At 39.6% G+C, this 14,935-nt stretch overlaps 1 protein-coding gene across 1 annotated transcript in view; it reads right to left on the reverse strand.

Annotated features, from left to right (window-relative positions):
• LOC123655859 (WD repeat and FYVE domain-containing protein 3) overlaps positions 1-14,935 on the reverse strand; it is a 43,154-nt gene that overhangs the window by 535 nt on the left and 27,684 nt on the right. Inside the window, exons 38-50 of the mRNA XM_045591607.1 lie at positions 14,660-14,878; positions 13,106-13,257; positions 12,850-12,977; positions 12,533-12,767; positions 12,198-12,424; positions 11,874-12,127; positions 11,190-11,438; positions 10,135-10,320; positions 3,160-3,436; positions 2,372-2,659; positions 1,538-1,729; positions 1,025-1,182; positions 581-688 (exon numbers count right to left, since the gene is read on the reverse strand). Of these exons, the coding sequence (XP_045447563.1) occupies positions 581-688; positions 1,025-1,182; positions 1,538-1,729; positions 2,372-2,659; positions 3,160-3,436; positions 10,135-10,320; positions 11,190-11,438; positions 11,874-12,127; positions 12,198-12,424; positions 12,533-12,767; positions 12,850-12,977; positions 13,106-13,257; positions 14,660-14,878 (2,673 nt within the window). The remainder of the gene's footprint in view (positions 1-580; positions 689-1,024; positions 1,183-1,537; positions 1,730-2,371; positions 2,660-3,159; positions 3,437-10,134; positions 10,321-11,189; positions 11,439-11,873; positions 12,128-12,197; positions 12,425-12,532; positions 12,768-12,849; positions 12,978-13,105; positions 13,258-14,659; positions 14,879-14,935) is intronic.

Here is a 14,935-nt window from a genome sequence, read left to right on the forward strand (position 1 = left end):
ATCGACAAGTAATACAATGTAGATAGACGAAAACATAGTCAAGTAAATACGCGTTATCAAAAAATACTTTAAAAAATGTTATCAAATCTCAATGAAATTTAAATGTGACCACATGACAAACATTAGATTTCGATTGTTATGTGGTATAATAATACAACGTATGTCGACGAAAATATAGTCAAGTTAAAACGCATTATTAGCTATAACTCGAAAAGTAGTTGTTAGATCTCAAATAAATTTAAGTGGGACCAAATGACACACACCACTTTTCGATAAAAATAAATTGTCGAAATCGGTCCACCCAGTCAAAAAATCTAAGTAAAGTCTAAAAGTAACATAATTAAAAAAATACAGTCGAATTGAGAACCTCCTCCTTTTTTGGAAGTCGGTTAAAAACAGACATCATTAACAACCTTTCTGCCTGTGATTCACCACTTGCATTAACATTTATCTCTACTTTTCTACTTTTACTACTTATTTACTATTAAATAGGGTTTCTGATCTCAAAAATTGATGATGGAAAGATTATTGATTTCAAGCAAAATATTCTTTTAGTTTCATAGATTAAGCAACTTCTTACTTGACACTGCGTACAATACGGGGCGGTGTCGTCTCGTATCCAGTGATCTGCGGGACCACCCTTGGCGCCCGCAGCACTCGACATATCAGGGGCGGACCAGCGAAATATCTGATGATGTTTTTTATTATTATTATTTTTTAATTTTTTCAGGTGTAGTGGTGCGAGTAGTCGCCTAAAACACCGACGGTTTGCGAGTTCGATTCCCTCTCGGGATGGATATTTGTACTTTGTACATATATTTCTTTGCGGTTTGGATGTCTGTGTTCGTGGGTCAACCCATCGTACCTCGGAGAGCACGCTAAGCCGTCGTTTCCGGTTGTTATCATAAATACCTGATAGCGATCGTTGCTCGCCAACCCGCTGAGGAGCGGCGTGGTGGCTTAAGCTCCAACGCTCCTCCTATAAGGAGACAGAGGCCTGCGGGACGCTGGAGGCAGAGCGTACCCGGCCGCGCGCGTCGCCCACGGCCAGGCCGCGGCCGCTACGCGCGGCGGCCACGGCGGTGACGGAGGCGGGGCAGGCGTTGTCGCGCCGCTCGTACGCCGTGTGCATGGTCAGCTTGCCGCGCAGCACCAGGCGCCGCGCCCACGCCGCGCCCGCCTCTGCGGACACGGTCATCGTTCATGTTTGTGCTCCTACGCGGACGTGTGTTTGTATTGGATTAGCACTGCTGTGTCTATATACGTATGTTTTTAAACGAATTCTTGATATTATATTAGCTTTGCACAGTGCACTGAAAAGTTTGGTATTGTTTCTTTTTTATCAATAATTCGAGTATATGCAATCTACCAATTTGCTGATACAAAGCAATATCGAGGCATTCCACGAAATTGAATTTATGCATTCAATGGTTTTATCACAAATTACTACAATATGAAGTTGAAGCGCTTCGCGGTACTTTAAATATATATACAAAATATCATTGAATATTAACTAAGAAATTTCTACATTTACTACTACCGGCATAAGAAGTGTCCTTGACGACGGGTCGTGTGGGCGCGGGCGCGGGCGAGGCGGGCGCGGACAGCACTACGAAGGAGTCGGTGAGACTGGTGTCGGACTTGCTCGGCCGCAGCCCGCCCTCCACCTCCATAGACTGCGCCGCTTCCACTGAACTCATTTCGCTCGAATCGCCTATGCTTCCACCACCTGTTATTAACCGTTTAAACGTTACAAGCTTTTTTATACGGCTAGGTCGGCAAACAAGTGTACGGCCCACCTGATGGTAAGCAGTTACCATAGACTATAGGCGCCCCGCAATACTAGCAGCATCGCAAGCGCGTTGCCGACTCCAACCCTGATCCTCCGCAGGAGCTCTGGCCACTTTACTCTCCACAGGAACACAACACTACTTGAGTATTATAATATAATAATAATAATAACATGTTAATATAGTAATAATAATATTATTATGTAGCTATGATACTTCTGTGGGCTGCTCCAGATTTTTAGCAGGATATATCCTGCTGCCTTAAATCCAACTTATCTGTTAGTTTATATTTTGTGTAATTTAACCTTATTGAGTAGATCTAGATAATATTATAGCTTATTCAGAAAGTAGTGGTAGTACTCATTGCTGTCACTTAGCTTAGCCAGGCTCCTTGACCAATTTAATTGTTGTAAATTAGAAACCCGTATTTAAATTGACCAGTTGAAATAAACCCTTCCGACAGCCGTGAGTAGTCCAAATTAGACAAAAAATTGTGTTAAAAGTTTTTTGTTGTTTCTAAATACAAGAAATCGAAAATATTTTATTCTACTAATTTACGGTTAAATAGTAAATGATCTTACTTTTACGATATAAAGGATTAGCTTTCGATTTTCTCCGCAGGACAACATTGCCTTGCTTTTGTAATTTACTCCTGTGCGTGAGGTTCTCGCTTTCATCGTCTAAATCTTTTTCATTGTCGTATTCTTTAGTTTCCTCGCAGGAGTCGATATCTTCCTTCTGCTCGTACTGTGGTTCTTCGTTGTCACTGCAGGTATCTTTTTCTTCGTGTCTTCGTGCGGATTCTTTTGCACTTGTCGTTTCTCCCGTATCCGAAAGCGAACTTTCTGATGCCGATTTTGCGAGATTTCCTTGAATTTTTAAAATTATTCTTAATAAAAACTACGGTTCCACTATTGTGTTCTACCGTGATAATTTAAAAGCAGTTTTTTGACTGATAACGTAGAATTTTAATTAATTTATTTATTTGAATCTAATATATAAAATTCTCGTGTCGCGGTGTTTGTAGTTATACTCCTCCGAAACGGCTAGACTGATTCTCAAATTTTGTGTCGAAATGTTGTGTGCATATCGGGTAGGTCTGAGAATCGAACAACATCTATTTTTCATACCCCTAAGTTGTGGGAGGGGGGGGGGGGGGGTTTAAGAGGGTGTAATAAAATATTATGAAATTTTGTGTGCATATCGGGTAGGTCTGAAAATCGGCCCACATCTATTTTTCATTCCCTAAGTTATAAGGGGTGAGGGGGGGGATTGAGAAGGTTAATAAAATATATGGCAAAACAACGTTTGCGGGGTCAGCAGTCATATAAATATTTTTTATTATAATTTATAAAATTTAAATAAATACCTTCATGTTCTTGTGATAAACTCATCTGTTTGACTAATGCCTCGACTCGTTTAATCGCAGCTTCTCTGTCGCATGAGTCGATGTCATCAGTATTTTCTTTCGTTTCAGGTTTCACCTCACTCTGTGACTTAGCTTCCTCACTATTATGCAAAGACATACTTCCCATTTTCTTTTGTTTTTCCTTATCTACAGATTCCGGTGGTTCCTCTGTACTCTCTACGTCAGTACTTTTTACTTCATCGTCGACTGTTTTCGCGACGTAGTCGATTGACCACATCTGTTGAAGTATAACTTTATTGAATGACAAAAGTAATTTTTGAAAAGGCATAGATAAACACTTTGTTGTACGATTGTCATTATCAAAATGAACAGACAGTACCTTAAATTAGATAAAAAACATCATTATATAAACTTTTAATTTTAATATATGATGATTTACAATAGTAACTGCGGAGTTTCTCGCCCATTAAGTAACTAAAATTAATTTATTAAAAACATAATGATATACAATGTTAATTTGTGAACAAATGACGATTTAAAAGTACTTTTAATACACTTTGTACTTTAATAAAGTAATTTTTAATTTTGATTACAAGATTTTTTTTTTTTTTTTTGTAAAAAGTATTCAACTTAAAGAATTTTTTTTTTTTTTTTTTTCCTTTATAGGCCTGCGATCAGTCGCCTAGACTATAATCAGGTGTGTTGCAAGAGATTCGTGTTTCGAGAGATAGAGCCACTGCTCCATCTCCTCTTAGTAAGGCAGCACATTGGCTCTCTTGAGTCTTCTTATTGGATTTGGTTGCAGAAGCATACTGGATAACGGGTTAGGATGAGTTGTCAAGCGGTCCTTGTAGTTGGCTGAATATCGTTTTGCTTCATCCAAGATGGTTGGGATTTCTAGATACTCGTGAATTTCCGAGTTGCGAGCATACCAGGGCGCCGAGGAAAGTACCCTTAGAATATTGTTTTGGGCTCTCTGTAGGCACATAACGTTGGATTTGCTGGCTGTCGACCACAGTTGGATTCCATATGTCCAAATCGGTTTTATTATGGAACAATATACCCTCAGCTTGTTGAATAACGATAAGGCAGACTGTCTACCGAGGAGCCAGAGCAAATTTTTAAATCTTACATTGATTTCATTGCGCTTCGTTTTTATATGATCTTTCCATGTCATCCTCCGATCCAGGTGAAACCCTAGGTATTTGACGCAGGTTGATTGCGGCAATGTGTCTGGGCCTAGGTTGACCGGAGGGCATGTTTCACGTCTTAGGGTAAATGTGATGTGGTGAGACTTTGGAGCGCTTGCTTTTATACGCCACTTAGTCAACCAAGCATTGGTGGCATTGAGCTGGCTTTGCAACAATCTGCTCGCTTCGTTTGGGTCAAGATCACAACTGAGGAAGGCCGCATCATCGGCAAAAGTTGCAACAGCTATGTCAGGTGACTGGGGTAAGTCACTAGTAAATATGTTGTAAAGGATCGGACCAAGTACAGAGCCCTGGGGTACACCGGCTGTGCAGCTATGAAGGGAAGATCTTGCGTCTCGGAGCTTGACTTGGAAGTTTCTGTCGCTGAGATAAGATTCCATCAGCAGGTAGTAGGAATGTGGAAGGTACTTTTTAATTTTATAGAGAAGTCCTTTATGCCAAACCCGATCAAAGGCCTGTTGTACGTCGAGAAAGGCAGCCGAGCAGTACTCTCTCCTTTCCAGACATTGTCTTATTGTAGAATAGACTCTATGTACCTGCTCTATTGTTGAGTGGTGTTTCCGAAAACCAAATTGGTGGTTAGGTATTACATGTTCCATATCTAGGCAAGGAGATAATCGTGCAAGGACGATCCTTTCCCACAATTTTGACAGCACAGGCGTAAGGCTAATAGGCCGATAAGAGGAGACTTCACTAGGCGGCTTACCAGGCTTATGAATCATAACGATTTGAGATGTTTTCCAGAGTGCAGGAGCATGTGAAAATCTCAGTGTGGCATTGACAAGCATGGTCAAAAAGACAATGCACTTCTTAGGGAGCTCTTTCAGTAGCCTAGGGGTAATCAGATCAAATCCAGGTGCTTTATAGGGGTCCATTTTGGCTATTTCTCTAGTAATTTCCCTTGGTGAGGTAGGGCTTAACGGTAGGCATAGCTGCAGATCTTGCTTAAGGACTTGATCTATTTCTAGATCTTCAGGGCCATCTGAATCATTGGGTCTGAAGACCCCGGCTAAGTGTGTAGCAAAGGCCTGAGACTTTTCTTGGTCAGTTCGAGCCCATGTATTACTAGATCTAATAGGTGGAGAACACTGTTGTGGCTGCGGGAGGAACTTTGTAGCCTTCCAGAGGTTGTAAGTCCCATTTGCGTTAGTAGACATTCTCACTAATCTCTGTTCAAGCGATTCATTTGCAGTGCGAGTCAGGAGATCTTTAAGTTCTTTAATTGCTCGATTTAATCTAGTTTTATCTGCGCTCTTATGGGTCGTCTGCCAGATTCTGCGAAGGCGACGCTTTTCGGTGATTTTTTCCTTAACTGCAAGAGGGCATGGTGCCCCCCGCGATGAATCCTTCAGCTCAGGAGTACTAGACCAGGCCGCCACTTGGATCAGGTTTGTGATATAGAGACACGCATCGTCGATTTCCTCCTTGGTTTTGAGTGGGACATTAAGGATGATGTTTGATTCCAGAAAATCCCGAAAACACTGCCAATCCGTTCTGCGATTATAGAGGTAGTCAGTATGTTCGTAATTGGATATGGCCACTGGACTAACCAACAGTAACACAGGTGAGTGGTCAGAGCTACCGTCGAGGCTTGACTTTATAAGAGTGTTCAGTTCGCTGATACCCTTTGTGATAAAGAAGTCTAGGAGATCAGGTATCTTGTTGTTGTCCGTGGGCCAATACGTAGGCTCCCCAGTTGACATAGGTAATAGGTGATTCACTTCAATACTCTTTTTTAGTTCTCGGCCTCTAGTAACCGTCAATCTTGATCCCCAATATGAGTGCTTGGCATTCCAATCGCCACCAGCTATAAATCGGCTGCCCAGTGACTTAAAGAAGGCAGTAAACATTTTCTCATTTATGGTGTGGCGCGGTGGACAGTATATCGCAGAGAGATTAAGGGGTCCTGATCGATCTTCCACCCTTACAGTTGTGGCTTGGAGATAGGGGGTCGCGAAAGGTTCCAAGAGGCAGTGCTTTACACTGTTTCTGATAATTACTGCGGTGCCAGCATGTGCCCCACCATCGGGATGAGAAGTATGGTACACAGAAAATCCCGGAATACAAATTCGGCTTCTTGGTGTAGTGTGCGATTCAGAAATAAGGCAAACGTCAAGCTTGTTGGATTTGATGAGCATCTCTAGTTCGTCTTTATTAGGGGCAAGGCCATTGATGTTCCAGGTGGCAATGTGTAGAGAAGTCATTTTGTTAGCTTAGAGACGAGAGTAGTGATGAGACTCACTAGTGAGCCTATTTGTTGTATTAGGAGATCCATTTTCTCGTTTTGTTTAAGTAGGAAATCTTCCAGCTTGTTGTAGGATTGTTGATTTGATTGGGCATTTTTTTCATCGGTAACTTCAGCGTATGTACGTTGGTGAGAGGGTCCTACGCTTCCTTCGGTTACTTTCGAGGTGGAACAGATTTGGTTAATTGACAGTGCCTTGGTGGTTAGGGCGGATTGAGTTTCTCTTGGGGTTAAGTTTTTGTTTCTTCGGGAAAGGATTTCTTTGTATACTTCACAGCCTTTGTAATTGGCCGGGTGATCACACGAGCAGAGAGCGCATTTAGCTGGTGAGTTTCTATCTTTCTTTTTGCACTCCGAGGTTTTATGGCCTTCTCCGCATTTGACACATCTAAATGGTCTCATACAGTTATTCTTTGAATGACCGTAGCGCTGGCAACGTTGGCATTGAACGATACTTTTTGACTTTCGCGGATCCTCTATCTTGACCTTTTGGTTGAATATATGGGTTATATTTTTGACTGCAGGGTTGTTAACACTGGGCTCAATGTTTACAAAGAAGGTCGATGTGGGTTTCTTGTCGGGACCGTATCGTGCATTGATGATTTCACCTTTAATTTTATTGTTAGTTGCCTCAATGGCTTCTAATATTGCTTCATGTGGAGTACTATGGTGGAGATCTTTTATGACAATGCGATAGCATTTGCTGTCTTTAGGGGTAAATGTATGCCCTATTAGACCGTTTGCTCTTATAACCGCTATGATTTTCTTATACTCCTCAGTAGTGTTGACAAGGATGTGGAGTAGGTTTTTGTTAATTAGCTTGAATTTGAAATCTTCCTTGCTAGTAGCGGTTTGAAGTAGCTTCGATAGCTCGGTAACATCCTCTATGCCGTTAAGTGCTAAAACGGTTTTTCGTGGTAGTACTCTGAGATTCTGGTGGAGAACTGCTATATTTCCTTTTCTTACTGCTTCTGCTATTGGGTGATGACACCCTTTGCCATGGTGGGGGAGCAGGATGTTGGTGGGTGTCTTCCAGTGAAGTAGCTTCTGGCGAGCTACTAGTCTCATTTAGTTGCCCTGCATCAACTTTTTCGTTGTCTTGTGGTGATCTTCCTACATCGGAAACGGATGACGAACGTTGTCTGTTAAATAAGCCTGGGTGGAGTGCTTGTTGAGTTAACAATTTTTGTTGAGGTTGAGGGTTTTTTGAGCTTTTTAGGGTATTTGACATCATTTTTATTCCCACGAGTACGGACGAATTGTTGGTCGCTCATAGGGTATTATATATTATATAGGGATTCCATTGTGGCGGATTTCCCGTTTGCAGGCTGGGAACACTAATGTCTATGGTGATACTTGACGTTTAATCACAGCAGAAGTCACAGTTCGCTTTCGTCGATTGTTGTAAATAATATGTGGGTAGTTGGAAAACAAACCTCCGATGCGATGATCTTTCGTAGCTACTTTTTCTAAATATTTAGCAAGTATGTTGTTTATATATTCACCCCTGCACTCCAAAACCTCTTATCTTTCACCATAACACAGCAGATGTTATAATAACACGAATAAAACTGGTGTTTATAATTAAAAAGACGGACAAGTTGTAAGACAGAGTTTGCCACTTGACAGTTCTTAATAGGAACATTTCAACTTAAAGAAAATGTGTAAAAAAAAAGATAGTGTCTAACTTTGTTTGTAAGGGGTAATCTTCACAATTATTGATCCGATTATAAAAATTCTTTCACTAACAGAATGCTACACTGTTCAGGAATGACATAGGCTATATTTTATTATTATGTAACAAAAAATTTAGTGAAAAATAATAGTATATGTAAATCAAATCGGAGAAATGCGAGCGAGATGAAAACTTTACTAGATATATGTATATTTGCATCACAAAAATAATAATTAACACCAACGAAGTGGGTACGGGTCGGCTAGTATACAGGGTGACTGGTGAATTACTATCAATATTTACAGAGGATACTCGGTACATGATTCTCATTCGAATTATGTAAAAAAAATAGGTACTTAATTTTTGACAAAATTCCCACACATTTCAATTTAAATAAATGAAATGTAGACACATTAATTTTCAGCCATAATGGCGGCGCGTGCGGCCTTGGCATTGTACTGTGCCGCTTGCCGCCGCCCGCCGCAACCCCCGCCAATTTTAATTCCCCCCTAAATTCGATTAGTAGGTCACTAGGTCAGTTGGGCGAGCGTCGCCATAAGGTTTGTACGCTAGAGTACGTCTATCTTCCCGCGCGCGCGCCTAGTGATCGATCTTACGCGTATACCTAATATGTCTCGTGTGAATGTGACCTGTCATAAGTAATTAGGTATGGCTTATCAATACACAAATGCAGAGTACTTAAAAGTGACCCGTTCGTGTTATATCGTGTAAAAGACAATAAGTATGGTTCATTTATTACGTAAGACGATTTAGGGGGCGAAGGGGTCGACCATGTCTTTAGTCTCGATAGTTCTTAGGTAAAATTACAAAAATGTGCAAAGTGAAAATACCTTGAAAAATCGCGGGCAACCGCGCGAGTGCCGACTAGTTGTCACTTGCTTTCGTAAACAACATTCGTTATTTCGTTGATAAATTTTAATATTGTAGTTGAATATGTAGTTTTTTATTTTATTTTTTGTTAAGCCTCTGGACTGAAAATCTTATGTCGGTAAAGATCATAATTAAAACCAGTTTATTACTAACAAAAAATAAAAATTATTAGTACCTACCTAAAGTACAAATAAAAATAAACATTGAAACAAACCAAACGTGTATTCATTTTTTCGTTTAGATTCTTACGTAATAAATTAATATTTATCAAATTATCAAGGGGAAGGGGGTCGGCCTATTCTTATCTTGGTATTTTTGCCTGTCCTAAGCCAAAATTAAACTATGAAGAGGGATTGGATCATACTGGTAGATCAAAAGTAGCCTTCTACCCTGTTAGCACTTGGCGGTGTTTGGACGTAGGTAAACGACCGCGCGATAACTTAATGTACCTATACCTACACACCTGCTTTGTGACGACTGCGCAGCTAGGGCGTCCAGACGACGCGTAATTAGCGAGATAACTGTTGGTTAACTTTACTTAGAAGTTTATGAATATTTATTTTATATGTAATTTTTTTTCGTCATATATGATCCTCAAATAACACGTCCTCAAATATTGATAGTAATTCACCAGTCACCCTGTATTATAAAGCTTGTTTTGATTTGAATTTGAAGTTTGGTTTGATTGAATGAAATTAATCTCACAAGCTACCGGTTCAAACTCAAAAACTATTTTTCGTGTTGGATAGTCCATTTCCCCAGGAAGGTCATACAATATTTTAACACCTTTTTTATAAATGAAAGCGGGTGATACAGCGGGTCACAGCTTGTACGTTAAATGAGTGATGGGAAAGAAATGAAGTTAGAATTTTGTGTAAATATACAAATATTGGTTAACATTTCGTATATTTAAGTGTAGTAAGACACGAATATAGTAAGTATATGACAGTCACCCGGACGACGCCGTCGGTGGAGCCGGTGATGACGACGTTGAGCGGGTCCCACTCGCGCGTCTGGCTGAAGGCCACGCACAGCACCTGCGGCGCGCGCTCGCCGCCGCCCGTGTCCACCGCGCCCAGCGGCGCGCCGTTGATGGACCACACGTGCAGCCAGCTGCCGCTGCACGTCGCTATGTCGCCCTGGCCGCCACACAGTTAGAAGAGTTACGTCGTCGACCGGCCACAGCCCGTTCTCAGTCGACGGGTTAGCGCAACGGCCACAGCACTGGCTTATGGTTATGGCTGTTGCGCTGGCGGCTGCGGGTTCGATCGTCACACATGTATTGGTCCTACGGATGTTAGCCGTGTTTTTTTTGTGTAATGTGTGCTTTTCAAGAGTCAAAAATAATAGTTACAAAAAATTAGGTACGAATTCAACTGAAGCATATAAACGTCCTATTTGTAAAGAAAAAGCGTTTTTATATTTAAAAAGAGGTGGAGCTTATTTTTTGTTTTATGTCACTAGGTCGTTAATCCGGTATACTGCTCTACTGCACGTTGGCGGATAATCTTACGAAGAGTAAACGCCGTTATCACATACTCTAAGGTTAAGGTTAACGGGACCGACTACTTTGTGTACTCTCCTAGGTGCAGTAGGATATCCACAAAAAAAAGACAGACCAGAGACGAATACCTACTCGGAGCGGAAATCGAATAACCAACCGTCGTCGGTCCGGCGGTTGGTCGAACGTCAAGATTTTAAAGGAGGTTATTACACACTATAGTTCAACGCAGAGATCTATCTATGCTGCGCAAGTGGATCGGAGCGTGTATGAGAATAAAGCTGTGCAGTTTTTTTTTTTCAGTTGCGACCTTTTTTGATCAGCGCCAAATCTAATATCGATTTTTTCCAGTTCCATTCTTCGGTAGACTATTCTGGGTGTGGCTTACTTGAGGGATTGTCGTGATTTGTAACGTTTCTTTACTAAAACTTACACACATTTGTTTCGATTTATAGATTTTAACTGAATTACGGGCAGGGTTCCCTTGACGAATGACACAAGACTCACGGTGAGGTCGTCGATGGCGAGCGCGGCGACCGGCGGCGGGCGCGGCGCGGGCACGGCGGGCAGCAGCTGGCGCACGAAGGCGCCGCGCTCCACGTCCCACACGATGAGCTGGCCGTCGCGGCTGCCGCTCACCACGAGGTTGTAGGCGGCGCTGGCGGCCAGGCACGTCACGGCCTCCGAGTGCCCGTACAGGCACGTCTTCACCGCCAGCCGCCGCCGCCGCGCCCAGTACTGCCACACCGTCACCACCTGCGGACGGGCTCGTGTTATGTGCCTTACTGTTATACCCGTTAGTTATGACTTACTGTGCCCCGCGGCAAAACTGCGTTAATTTGAGGTAAGGACCTACTAAAATAGCCTATGGCCTTTCTCAGTAAAAGGAGCATCCGACACAAAAATAATTTTTCAATTCAATTAAACAAACAAACACAAACACACTTTTCGGCTTTGTAATATTAGTTTAACATCCCACTGACGGGCATAGGCCTCTTTTTTCATAATAGAGTATAAGCGATATTAATATTCTTATAACTTTCAAGTATTTCAATTGTTTTTCCTTATTTTTTGTATCAATAAGTATTCGAAAACTACTGGTGAATAAATATACGTTCTTATTCTAATATTTACTCTAACTATAGGTTTAAAAATATAAAAGTTAAAAGCAATTTTTAAATAGTAACTTACGGTACTCGTCCCAGCCGTTACGATAGTCTTGTCAGATAGACAAACACACGTTACGATCTCCCCGCACGCTTGTGCGACAGTTTCACATACAAATATCGTTTTATCGTTATCGTAATTTCCTATTCGTAGGGAATGGTCCGCGAAACCCCACGCCACATACTTATTGTATGACGGAGGCATTAGCACTTTGTTTTGTTCCACGGCCAAGATTGCTTTATCTGTGTAAAGTATCTGGCCGACTGGACCTTTGACTTCTGTAAATAAATGATAGTGTTAATACTAAATTCAAATAAAAAAGAAATATATGTATTGTATAACATATACCTTTTACGGGTTGTAATGATGGTCTCAAATTCTCCAAATTATGAAAGAATAACTTTTCCGGAGGGGTTATGCCCTGGGATGGTATTATGTTATTAGGGTCCAAAATAGTAGAACTCCTTTGGGACATTTTTTTACTCGGATGGGCTTTCTTAAATAACTGCTTCGGAATTTGTCCAAAATTATTTATAAAACCTATCGTCGCATTCTTCTTTAAAGGATCATCAATACTAAAAAAAAAAATTTAATACTATTAGTAAGGTAAGGTAAAAGGACCTTACATACATCACTTGTAAAAAAAATTTACAACTACCCGTGTGGACCATCACCATACTTACTTATAAATGTCTACATTTCCTTCATAGAATAGGTGATGAAAGACATTGCACGCCTCAACGGCAGGCTGACCCTGCTGCTTATATCCAAACACGAGGTCAATCCAATGGTGCAGTCTATGAGACACATAATCAGACTCCAGGGCCGCTCGGTGCATCCGAATAAACTCTCGAGGATCTCCCTTCGCCCAAGGAGGTAGAACAACATCACCCAAGGGTTCGCCTGATTGCTTGCAACCTAAATATAAAAAAAAAATTGTTTAACTTGTTAAGTAATATCAAATTGTCTTATACTTATTATTAATTTATTTTTATAGTACCCAAGTCAAAGTTGTTGGAGTTAAGTAGAAATTCTGGCAAGTAGAAAAATTCCGGTATTAATTCCTTAACGTCGGCCATATTATGACGAGAAGCGGAATTCCATGCTTCTTTTATCGAGTGAAACATTCTGCGACGAAACAAAAAAACGTGTTAATTTATTTAAAAATATATAAATATAGATTTTATATTGTAAAAGCAGTCAACTTGTAAACTTTATAACAATGGCGATTGTTAATAATAATAATTGTATTTTACCTATCGGCTAAGTCAAAATGTCCTCCCTGAAGTCTCAAAAAGTGCTGAGTAAATGGCTCCATGCGCACTAGATAAGAGCAAACTATCATAGCTGATGAGTAATGCGTTCCGTAGTGGTATGGCGGTGTTTCGCCGTGTGGATCATCCCATTCCTGTAAAATATGAGTGATGTGATAATTTTGAATTTCTGAGGAGTTTTTTTTCCTGTCCCTTAATTTAGAAAAGTTTACAAATTATAAAAAGCTAATAGGAGAGGCTTATTAGACATTAATTTTAACCTAACTGATGAAAAAATCTACTAATTGATAAGTTAATTTTTATTATTTAACTATTTGTAATCCAAATTTAAATATCCTATTTTGGTACTCACGCCGATTGATTATAATACTTGTAGATAAAAAATTAAAATGACATAAGAAATGGAAAACGTATGGAAAGCTAAGCGATTATGAGAGGTTTTCAGATATTAGAGCACAACCAAAAAGTTATAGAATTGCTGTTATAATTTTTATTTAGAGCAAGTAGAAAAAATATTAAAATTAGTTTATAACAATTTTGGTCTTTTATTAAATCTATGTATGTAAGGGGAGTGGACCAGATTCTATACATCCAATGTTTTTGAAGCAATGTAGTCAACTACCCTATTTTATATTTAGTCAAGGGACGATTTTAAAAATGATCAAACCTTAATTCTATTATTATATGTATTACATTTGTTAGATCGAATTTTAAATATGCAGCAGACATAATTGAAAAAATAAAATAAGTTCTTTAAAAGATTGAAAATTTAATTTGGCTCCGATCATTTTCTAAATTTACTTCCCTTAATAATTGATGAGAACACAGAGATCAGCTTTTTCTCTACAGAATAATTAATTGCTTGGTAGACTCTCAGTACCTATTAAGTAGAAAATACAGTTTAAGTGCCCCAGTTATGGCACCCGATCTCATGTATCTTTCTCCACCTTTGTCTCCAGGACAAAATTTTGTAGGAATTCATTTCCCATAAGATCATGCAATCTCTTTAACAAGCTGTACAATGACGTTGACTTGTTCGGCATTGCGTTCAATAAGTAGATAGTTATTGAAAAAAAAAAGAAGTTAATGATCAAAATTAATATTATTTTTGGATGTGTGTGTTTTCCAAATTTATTTATAATGCATAATGTGATGTTCGAATATCGTATTGTATATTTAGCTATTTTTTATTTTATATATTTCATATTATGTAATATTTTTAATAATGTTTGACTTTCAAATGTCTTGTTTTTTTTTTTGTTTTTTATTGTTGTCTTGTTAGCTTATCTATAGTTATTGTTTTTGTGAATTATTAAGCCAATGGAAGGGACTGGACGCCACGACACGACCAGAGACATACTGTTCTTCTTGTGACTAAATATAACTGATGTAATATGTGTTAATATTATGTACTAACGTTTGAAGAAATAAAGATTATTAAAGATTATTATTATTATTATTATTATTATTATTATTATTATTATTTATATTTTTGTATGCGGTTTGTTTCCCAACAAAGAGAAAAAAAATACTGACCTTATATCTCTTTCTAAACTGTTCCAACCTGTCTGGACTTTGTGCTCCCATTGGTTTGGTCAGATCTCTGAATGTCGCCGGATGAGTCAAATCGAGTTCTAAGGAATCGTAATCGGCTAAAATCCACGGGAAGACTGGATATTGCATTAGGTCGTTATACGATCGTCCCGCTAGCGTATTGAGATGCATGAGGTATTGGAAATTGGATATTTCTCCCCTCTAAAATAAAAACAACATTTTTACAAAAATAACCCCTTCAATTGATCTTTGAAATTT

The sequence above is a fragment of the Melitaea cinxia genome, chromosome 8 (genome assembly GCF_905220565.1).
Source record: "Melitaea cinxia chromosome 8, ilMelCinx1.1, whole genome shotgun sequence".
In the NCBI taxonomy this organism is placed as follows: Eukaryota; Metazoa; Arthropoda; class Insecta; order Lepidoptera; family Nymphalidae; genus Melitaea; species Melitaea cinxia.